At 31.3% G+C, this 11,926-nt stretch overlaps 1 protein-coding gene across 2 annotated transcripts in view; it reads left to right on the top strand.

Moving 5' to 3' along the window:
• The first annotated feature begins 6,075 nt into the window (after positions 1 to 6,075).
• Positions 6,076 to 11,926, top strand: part of LOC148307064 (uncharacterized) — a 23,263-nt gene continuing 17,412 nt past the window's right edge. Inside the window, exon 1 of one of the 2 annotated variants that reach the window (XM_088263974.1) lies at positions 6,076 to 6,228. In XM_088263974.1, the coding sequence (XP_088120100.1) occupies positions 6,138 to 6,228 (91 nt within the window). In that variant the 5' untranslated portion in view covers positions 6,076 to 6,137. Of the gene's footprint in view, positions 6,229 to 10,031; positions 10,519 to 11,926 lie in introns of those variants that run through there. The other variant, XM_088263970.1, reaches the window with a different exon arrangement.

The raw sequence follows: 11,926 nt of genomic DNA, 5'->3' as shown, positions 1-11,926 counted from the left end.
TCGGTCCATCGTGTGGGGATCTTCCTCTCCCTCTCTTTCCCTCCAGGCTACCGATCACAACTAGTCGTTCCAGGCGCCTATCCTCGTTGCCACGCGCAACGTGTCCAAAGAACTGGAGAATCCGTCGGGTACAGATATTGGTCACAAAAAAATTAAAAAATGCAAATATCGCAGTCATACAGGAGAAAGTGACCAAGTGCATTTTTTTTACAAAAACGTGATCATTGACCATTTGATATCTTACTAGCCTAATATTGCCGTGGAAAAAATCCCAAAGAATTTTAAACTTGGAAGTATAATATATTGACTTGTTAAAAATGACTAACTGCATTGATGTTTATTTTCTTGCCAAGCAAAAGTGACTTAAATGGCCCTCCTGAACATTTTACGTTTTGTTAGTTGGTCACTTTCTCCTGTACGACTGCGATATGTGCCATATGAGTTATACGTTTAAAAGATGAAGGTACTTAGATCTGTTTTTTTTTTAAATAAATAATTTAAGCAAAATTTTAAATCGAAACAAATAGAAAAAAGGAAGAGGTGAAAAATGATCTTCTTTTGAAATATTTTGTAAAATTCTTTCTTATTCAAATCAGACATTTTTTATCTTATCTTAGTCAATTCTTCGCGATTTATCTTATCGACAACACATAGTCTTGAGTAAATTTATGTGATATGAGGTGATTTTATACTCATATTTCAGGGTCGAACAAGAATGTTAAAAATAAAAAACAATAATAATAATATATTAATTGATTCGGCAGTCACTTTGTGGTAAAATCTTACTTATTTACTTATAACCCTAATCCGCACCCAATGGTGCATAGGGCACTTCATCGAATTGACGCAGTGTTATCTTGATCATTACTTATGTGAAGGCAAGGTGATCACTCTTGCGCTTCAGGAACCAGTCAAGGGTAATATTAAATAAATATTACAGTGTAATTAATATCACTAATATTTATTTTCACCCCCCCCTGGGTCATCGAACCCGGGACCTCCAGCACGGTAGCTAAACACGCTGACCATTACACTACGGAGGCGGACAGTGGTAAAATCTATCCATTTTTGATTTATTTTAATTTAATTTAATCTGATCACCTTTCCTTCATGCGTAAACGATCAAGATAACACTGCGTTTATATGACGCAGTGCCCTATGCACCATTGGGGTGCGGATAAGGGTTTTATAACTTTTATTATTATTATTAAACTCCTTACTTCCCAATAACCATATATTTAATTAGTAAAAAAAACGTATTTTTAAATACAAAAACAATGTTTTTTGAAAAAAAAAACAATTACGTTAAATGTTACCTAGTTTGAAAGAAAATTTAGTTGTGATTTATCGAATACCTTAATATTGGACCTTAATATAATAATAATAAATCCCTTACCGCACCCCAATGGTGCATAGGGCACTGCTTCATATAAACGCAGTGTTATCTCGATCGATTACACATGAAGGAAAGGTGATCAGCCTTCCACTTCAGGTACCAGTCCAGAGTAATATTGAATAAATATTAGAGTGAGAAAATCACTTATATTTATTAAACCCCCCTGGGAATCGAACCTCCAGAACGGTAGGCGAGCATGCTGACCATTACGCTACGGAGGCGGACGAATTGGGCCTTAAGGAGTTATATTTTTTATTGTAATTACACCCCTGGCAATTTTTCAGATAAATTTTGGCCCACCAACAGAGGTCTATTATATCACATTTGAAAAAATAATTATTATTGCACTAAACTATACGAATTATTGATAAAACGTATTAAATATATTCTAACGGCTTTTGTAATTACTTTTAATTATCAATATTTTTTATGTTGTGATTCGAAGGTACTTAATATTTTGTAGATTTAAAAAGGAAAGTGAAAATGCATTCTTTCATATACGTTCTTTCAATCGTCGTACTGAGTATAATCTGTGTCCTTTCTTTGTGTAAATTTATTTGGGACCTATCAGAAAAATACGGTAAGTTTTTATCGAAAATTCTAATTTTTAACAATCTATTAATATCTGACTTCTAAGTGTAGTGGTTGGTGCGTTTGACAACCATGCTGAAGAACCCGAATTCGGTTCCCAGAATGTGATTTGTCACTTGTTTTATTGTTTTCCCAACTAATTTTATTTTATTTTTACTTGATAGATAACACTACTTCTTAAAATTTATTGTGACATGTGTTTCGATGCATTCCGTATCATTTGGTATATGAAAATGATGCGGAATGCATTGAAACAAGCGTCCCAATTGATTTTAAGAAAATGTGGTTTTTACCAAGTAAAACTTCAATTAAAAATGGATAGTTATTACCACAAAGTGACTGCCGAATCAATTAATGAAATTATTTATTGATTTATTTAATTTGCCCTATTGTGGTGCCTGAAGTGCAGATTAGCTCGCCTTCATGTTATTAAATATCAGTAAAACATTGCGTAAATACGATGCAGTGCCCTATGCACCATTGTGTGTGGAAAAGGAGTCAATGTTCATATAACGAAATGACAGATGGTTTTATATAACGTTGGATCGATAGGTTGCGAATGCGTTTGAAGGATTACGTCATGTTATAAATCAGTCGTGAGAATTGGCTCAATGATTAGTCATATTACCCATCGATAAAGACATTAAAAGTGACTGAAAACAGCTGATTATAGAATACCAAGATGAAGATGTGTTTGAAACACTTTGATATCGCTCACTCCTTTCAAGAACGTCATAAATCAAAAATCGTCAATTTTCAGTTGTGCGTGCTTTCTGAATGACCAGAAAATGTAGGTACTATATCCCAGCAAAAGCGGCATATTTTTAACTTATTACCTTTACCCGCTACAGGGCAGAAAGTGTCGTTTTTGCATTTTGAAGAAAAGGTATTGTTTAATAATTTTTTAAAATATCCCAAAAAATTTTCAAATGGAGAAAAAACCTTCAGGTTTTACCTAAAAAGATCTGTTGCACAGTAAAAAGTTCAATAAGTGGCTTGATATTTATTTTTAATACATTACATTATATTTTTAAACTTTAAAAATGTTCTACTGAAAAATCAGGTTTTTTGATTTATGACGTTCTTGAGTGGAGTGAGCGATATGTTAAAAATCAATCTCTAAGCTGGTTTAAGAATTGCCTATAGTTTTTGACAAAGCCTTCCTACCCAGTGACCCGTTATATTATATTATATTATACAGGTTTACTGAAATCACCTTATGTGATGTTACTAAACCGAATCTATGATTTGTTAATAATATAGAAAGCACTGGTTGCAACATAAAATACTAGTAGAATTTTATCTTATCACAATATTGTTATTATATCGGACTTATGCCAATCCGAGATAGCTTCGTAATGAGTTACCATTGTCTATCTAACGTAGACCCAGTATATAGGGGTAAACGTGACCACCAATAAAAAACTCATAAAACCACAAAATAAATAAAAAATAAGAGATTTCTAAGATTTTCTCTCTCTCTAACCCTTATCCGCACCCAATGGTGCATAGGGCACTGCATCTTGTATTGGCCCAGTGTTATCTTGATCGTTACTTACATGAAATAGTTTAGAGACTAGAAGGAATGTGTATTTGATTACGCATTTTTATCGATTGTTGCGCGGTATGATCGATAATCCTGAAATTATCCAGAGCATTGGTCTGTATGTTCCTGATAGTTACCTAAGACAGCGTCGGCAAAGATTGTTTCACATTCCTATACACAGGACCAACCTGCCGATGGTTATGCCTGTAGGAAGAACTACCGCTATGTTGAACAATATCACATTGGATATTGATCTGTTCCATGTGTCGGAAAGAGTTTTCCGAAGCGGGATTCTTCTACACCTTTAAGTCTTATTGCTTACTTTTATTATAATATATACGCCTTGAATATTGTTTGTTATGTATATATTATTTTTTTATTAAATAAATTGAATTGAATGAAGGCAAGGTGATCACTCCTGCGCTTCAGGCACCAGTCCTGGGTAATATTGAATAAATATTAGTTTGTAAAATCACAAATATTTATTATCACCCCCCTGGAAATCGAGCCCAGGACTTCCAGGACGATAGCTAAACACGCTAACCATTACACCACGGAGGCAGACTAAGATTTTACTTTTTATTATTATTTTACTGTTTCTTATTTACATCTCATCCTGAATAATTCTTATTCTTTTACTCCGTGTGACACTTTTTTTCTGATTTAAATTTTATACTATAATTAGCATCACTTTGTTATGAGTTCATTATCAATAATTGTGCATTATAATTTTAGTATTTTCTTGGGTTTTTTTTTTGATACTTTGTGGTACATTTTATAAACTTCATAAAATAAAACTCAAAATTTGTTTTTAAGCTCTTTTATTTTTGATGCTGCTTTCAAACCAGTTTCTACAAGTACCTTGTCATCTTCAGGGATGGATATATACTCATCCATTCCTGAAGATGACATGGTGCTTGTCGAAATTTCCATCCCGTAAAATAACATAAATATGACTTATTTCATTTATGCTTTTTAAATTAATCAATACATATGACACACATTTGTCTAAGAGATCGAATTTTAATTTGTCGTGGAGCATTAAATTTAAATCAGATTAAAAAATAAATTGTCTTTTCATGATTTTATTTTTTATTTATTAAGAAATTAAACAGAACATTAACATAAATACATTTTTTTTTAAACCCTTATCCGCACCCCAATGGTGCATAGGGCACTGCGTCATATAAACGCAGTGTTATCTTGATCGTTTACACACGAAGGAAAGGTGATCAGCCCTCCGCTTCAGGTACCAGTCCAGGGTAGTATAAAATAAATATTATAGTGAAAAAATCACTTATATTTATTTCACCCCGCTTGGGAATCGAACCCGGGACATCCAGAACGGTAGCCGAGCGTGCTGACACTACGGAGGCGGACATTGTAAATACATTTACAATAATGAATGACAAATAAAACGGGTAATTGTAATATTCCAATTACAAAATTTCACAGATGTTAAATGAGTTAAAAGTAAACAGCAATAAAAGAATATGGCAATAGTTAAGAAGATTAAAAGGCACACTTAATTTAGAGCTAAAGTAAAAAAAAAAGAAAAACGTGAACAGTTATAAGATGTACACGTTGAGAAGAGAAATAAAGTAAAAATAATTACGTAAAGTAAAAATAAAGTGCTGGGAACAAAGTGAATGGTGCACTGAAATCAGTTATAGCAAATAAAAACCTATCAGCGGAAGCTAAACTGGCAGTGCACAACGGAGTCCTGCTTCCAACTCTAATGTATGGAAGTGAAACATGGAGTTGGCAAAAGAAGGATGAAAGTAGACTGAATGCAGTCGAAATGCGATCTCTCAGAAGAATGTGCGACAAAACGATGTATGATAGATGTGCGAATAGTGAAATAAGGAAGGAATGCAAAGCTGAGATAAGCATTATCGATAAAATTAAGAAGGGTGTGTTGAGATGGTTTGGACATGTAGAACGAATGAGTGAGGAAAGAACGTTAAAACAAATTTATGAAGCGAATGAAGCAGAGGAAGACCGAGAAAAACATGGCACGATCAGGTATGCCAAATACTTTAAAGTGGTCAGGTTAGGAGTCGTAACAATCGGCGGGTATGTATGAGGAGATGCATGAACGTGGAAGAGGCGAAGAATGTTTGCAAGGACAGAGTGGTGTGGCGCTCTATTCTCTCTGCCAACCCCTGCGGGAAAGCGGCGTGATGGTTAGTAAGTTAGTTATAATTACTATAAGGGCAACAACAAAAAAACAGTAAACACATAAAACAGAAAACATGCGCAACAGATACGTAGCTATTCATATAAAGATACGTAGTTTCAAAATATTGATGTAATTAGCATCAATATATAAATATCTCCTATGTGAACAAACCCAGCGCTGTAAACGAAAATTTGGACACACTCAAAGTATTGTCTTATTTCCCATCTTATCAAGGATATGTAACATTTTTTATTATGATTTCAATATAATAACGACTTACCCCGCTTTACATAAAAACGACATAGAAAAATTTCTTTATTTTCATTATTCAATCTCAATTGTCGTAGTGAGCAATAAATTTGTAATTGTGTATTTATTTGGACTCAGTTTTGCGGTGTTCTAATCATTGTCCACAGATAGTGATGAGTTCTTCGTTCGCACCATTTTTCTGGATAATTCCATTGATTCTAGCTCTTATAACGTCCGCGTGCATACGGCGATGCGCTGGAAATGGTATTTATGTATTATTTTTCACATTATTCTTGACATCTCGACATCGACGAAGAAGAACATGGAAATCTGGGCATTTTTACGGGGCTTACGTCCGTCATAGGCTGGTTTGAATGATTACTTTACACAAGTGTACGTTAGTTATATATGTATATATGTGAGTGTGTGTTTGAGTGTGTGTGTGGGTGTGTGGTGTGTGTGGTGTGTGTGTGTGTGTGTGTGTGTGTGTGTGTGTGTGTAACTAACTAACTAACCTTCACACCGTTTCGCTGCAGGGGTAGGCAGAGAGAATAGAATACCACACCAATCTGTTTTTGCAAAACAATATTCACCAATCTTCGACATAAACTAAATTACGAACAGTTTTAATGCGAATGGTTAAATTGAATTGAATCAGGTAAGGGGTTGTGAGAGAAGAGGGGAGAGGATCAATGTCTTGGATTATTTAATGGGTATCTAGGATTCCAAGTATGTGTTGTGATTCGACCTTCCTTCCTCGAAGGATTAAATACGTATTTGTCTAAACATATCCTACATGTACGTCAGCGTCTGTCACACGTATAAATTATACGCACTCGTGTGTTATACAATCTTGTCCCTATGGCAACCCTTTAATATGAAAATATTTATCTTTTGTGGAAGTTGGTAATTCGATAGCGTATCTCTGACAAAGGGAAAAATATTATATCAAATAGTTTTGCCAGTTGGACCATAGTTTTGTCCACAGCATTTGTTCTTTTTCCTGGATCCATCTAAACATATCTTCTTTGTAGGCTTTCCTCGTCCTCAGGTTGTAGGTCCTTCTTTCATATACAACGTCACCTAGGCCAAGCCTTCGAATCATGTTATTTCTGTAGCATCCATGAATTTTTTGGTCTAGATGTCTTTCGTATATATATATATATATATATATATATATATATATATATATATATATATATATATATATATATATATATATATATATATATATATATATATATATATATATATATATATATATATATATATATATATATATATATATATATATATATATATATATATATATATATATATATATATATATATATATATATATATATATATATATATATATATATATATATATATATATATATATATATATATATATATATATATATATATATATATATATATATATATATATATATATATATATATATATATATATAAAGTGATTTTAAAACAATGTTACATTTTAAATATAAAATGGAAAATCAAAATGTAAGTGCTTCAAATATAAATTATGAAAATATTTGACTTTAGTCATGACTATCTTTACGTTGAAAGCATGTTATTGTACGTTCCGTGTTATTTATACAGTATGTCAAAAATCTTTTTTTGATTATATAAAAAGGTTTTATTCCAAAAAGGTTAATTAAATATTTTTATATGGTACTCTCTCAAATAACGTTTTTATATCAGTAATATCTGAGATCTCAAACGTATACATTCAGAACTCGATCGGCTGCGCTAGGAGCCAGACGTGTCTCCATCAACAATTTGATTTTAGAATATACATATAAGTATTGGAATTTTTTATTTTAAAAATATTTATTGAAGAATTATTTTCATAACTTTTTTAACTCATTTCCTTTCACTGTTCTTTTCAAAACCATATAATTATTTCAAAGAACACCGCAGTTGACATTTGACGATATTGTTTTTTCTAAACACTTTTTAACTGATTTTTTTTCGAAATAATTAAATGGTGTTGAAAAAAAGACTTATTGAAAGGCAATGAGTTATGAAAATCTTATTCAAAGTGTTTTTTCAATACATCGCTAACTCCTTTCAACAACGTAATATTACGTTGTTGAAAGGAGTTAGCGATGTATTGAAAAAACACTTTGAATAAGATTTTCATAACTCATTGCCTTTCAATAAGTCTTTTTTTCAACACCATTTAATTATTTCGAAAAAAAATCAGTTAAAAAGTGTTTAGATATATATCAAAAATCGTCAATTTTCAGTTGTGCATGTTTTTGGAATACCCAGAAAATGTACTATATCCCAGCAAAAGCTTCATATTTTTAACTTAATATTTACCCGCAGGGCAGAAAGTGTTGTTTTTGCATTTTACAGAAAAGATATTATTTAATTATTTTTAAAAAAAATATTATAAATAATATAAATATTTTTCAAATGGAGAAAGAAACCTTCAGGCTATACCTAAAAAGATCTGTAGTACAGTAAAAAGTACAAAAAAGGGCTTTCATATTTATTTTAAATGCATTTTATTATATTCTTCAACTTTAAAAACGATCTCCTGAAAAATCAGGTCTTTTGATATATGACGTTGTTGACAGGAGTGAGCGACATATTCTAAAAACATACATAGGTATTCTTAAAAAAATGGGCGTAACTCGATGATCGGAAGTTATTAGTAAATATTAAATAATTTTGAAAAAAAGTTCTTACATAAATACTTAAAAAACGTATTTCTTAGTCACATTTTTTTAAATGTTGAAAATACTAATTTTTCATCTGGAAACTAGTCGTGTTTACATAAATAATCTCAAAAATTTATGCGATTTAAAAATTGTTGTGAATAAATTATCTGGTCAAGTTATAAGCTTAAATAATAAAAATGAAAATGATATTTTCTAGCATTTCTCATGTGTGTGATTATAATCCAGAATTCGGACCTCACATACTTATAAAAGAGTTTCTCCTCAATAAAATGCTTCATTTCATCTCACCAATAGATGTCTCTAGTGAAGTTATAATGATTCAAGAACAATGTTTCATAATTGGTTCATATATATAAAACTTCCGGTTTTCGGTTTTCTTTGATGTGTTTCTGTGTTTTAAAATTGAAATGAAACATGCTCACCGCTTATATGAAAATTATACAAAGCGAAGTCATTTTTACAGCCGATCGGTCTCGCTACTGGGATTTTCCAGTGCACAGGATATGATCGTAATATTGTAATGATCACTTGGAATTATCGGAACGTGCTTCACACTATCAACTCCAGATTTGAATTGGGTAATAAAAAACAACTAAGAATCAACACGTATTTGAACGTGACTACTCCTGTAAATAAGACGTGTATTTTTTCATTTTCATTAAACATATTTAATACAATCACATTAGAAAATTTAATTAATTTAATTTAATTTAATTTAATTTAATTTAAATTTAATTTAATTTACATCTCACCAATAGATGTCTCTAGTGAAGTTCTAGTGATTCATGAACAAGGTTTCTAAATTGGTTCATATATATAGAACTTCCAAGAATTTGTGTAGTGTGGTTGTCAATAATGGGTAGAATTGGTGAATGTCACACGTGTGTAAAGTGATCACTTAAACCAGCTTATTGCGGTCGTCGGCCCCGTAAATGCCCAGACTTTTGTATTTTTTGAATATTGAAAGCATTAACTTTGTGGATCATATTGATATATTATTTCAAGAAATAAAAATACTCTGTGTTCTGATCCACTCACATTTTTATTAACCAACTAGTTTCGGCAACAACCTGTTGCCCTCTTCAGGGTTTCATTTATTACTATTTCAAGTATTTTTTCTATTTAAAGTATTTTTATTTCTTGAAATAATATATTTTGTATTTTTCTTCATATTTGATGAGGTGTCAAACAAAAAAAAATTATCTTACGCAAGTGTTTTATTTTTATACTAAAAAATAATCAATTTTTGTGTGATACTTTTGATCGCCTGTATTCATATTATATTTGTATATCGTTACAATACAACATGGAAGCATTGGTCATGTAGGTAACTCTCAGTTCGAGTTTTTTTCCATATTATTCCGCATCGAAGTATTCAGCGCCTGATATCAGCCATAGTCGAAAAATAGAAAAATACCAAAATTAAAGATTCACCTGTTTTAAAATTTAAATCAAATCTTTTTATATTCTGAGGTTTGACACCTGCCACTGATTGCATTCGAGTGTTGACATATTTATCGCAAAAAAATATTTCCACAAGATAACGCAAGACGGACGTTCATATAGCAAATGACATATCACGTTGTTTTGTTACTTGAGAGAAATTAAATGTGTGTTTGTTTAAAAAATAAATCGTTTTATTACCGTGACGGAATTGTGAATAATGTGTTATAAAATTAGTTGACGCTAAAAACAAAGAAAATATTATACAATACAATACAATACAAAGTTTTTACAATTAAAATGAGTTTCACGTCGTCAGTGATTATATTTAGTACGGCGTGTTTCATATTTTTTCTAGCTTTTTTATTTTTGTGTTGCAAATGCATTTATGGATTTATGGAATTCCTAGAAAGTGAGTATAAAAACACATCTTTATTTATGTATTTGGCGTTTAATTGATAGAACTTCATTTTAATTTACATATTAAATTACTAAATCAAATGCTAATTTTTTAGTCTTTTTTTAGTAGACTCGAAAGATTAGTGTTTGATTTTAACATTTAATATAAAAACATATCTTATATTATTTTTTGACATCTCATCAAAGAAGAAAAAGAATATGGAAGTCTAGGCATTTACGGGGCTGACGACCGTCATGGGCTGGTTTATGTGATCACTTTACACGTGTAACATTCACCAATTCTACCCATTATTGACAACCACACAACTCAAATTCTTGGAAGTTCTATATACATATATGAACCAATTTCGAAACACTGTTCTTGAATTACTAGAACTTCACTAGACACATCTATTGGTGAGATGTAAAGAAGCTTTTTATTAAGCAGAAACTCTTATATTAAAATGTTGTAAATAAATTATCTGGTCAAATTATAAGCTTAATAATAAAAATGAAAATGGTATTTTCTGGCGTTTCTCATGTGTGCGATTATAATCCAGGATTTGGACCTCACATATCATATCAACCACACAACTCAAGTTCTAGGAAGTTCTATATACATATATGAACTAATTTCGAAACACTGTTCTTGAATTACTAGAACTTCACTAGAGACATCTATTGGTGAGATGAAAATAAGGTTTTTTATCCAGCAGAAACTCTTTTATAAGTATGTGAGGTCTGAATCATGGATTATAATCACACACATGAGAAACGCCAGAACAAGTATTTGGACACAGTTTATTGGGTTTTGTAACTCCGTCGGATTTTGTTATAAAGTGATCATATCAAGAGTCAGAATAATCGGCGTGTATGTTAGAAAAAATGTATGAATGTGGAAGAGGCGAAGATTGTTTGCGAAGACAAATTGGTGAGGCGTTCTTTCTCTCTATCAGGATTTTTTTTATAAAGGAGTTGCATTTATTATTTACCAAGCTTATTACGATGATTAAGTGGATTTGACATCAAAAATAGAGCCGCCAATAATTTAGCAATGACACCAACATTAAAATAACTCCATCGTTTCTGTGACGTCATTCATTGCCAACTTACGAGAATAATGTATTTTCGAATTAAGGCGAATTTTCCAGAAGAAAATATTAATTATATCGCCTGTTATAAATACAAAACGAGTCTAATACAATCTTTATAGGTTGAAAATGTTAAATTAGATATTCCTCCCGTCTTACAATGCTCCGTTAATTAATAAACATTTTTACCACCAAAAAAACCTGAGGTCACATGACACAATTGCGTTTCGGGCTAAATTTGTTTAATTTTATAATGTCGGTAATAAATCTAGAGATAAAAATATTATAGCATATGATAGTCTCGTGATTAAAAAATTGTGATTTTGAATT

This window comes from Brachycentrus maculatus, unplaced genomic scaffold (assembly GCF_059751285.1).
Source record: "Brachycentrus maculatus isolate JH-2025_06_01 unplaced genomic scaffold, ASM5975128v1 h1tg000211l, whole genome shotgun sequence".
In the NCBI taxonomy this organism is placed as follows: domain Eukaryota; kingdom Metazoa; phylum Arthropoda; class Insecta; order Trichoptera; family Brachycentridae; genus Brachycentrus; species Brachycentrus maculatus.
This window is presented reverse-complemented; position numbering and strand designations above follow the sequence as displayed.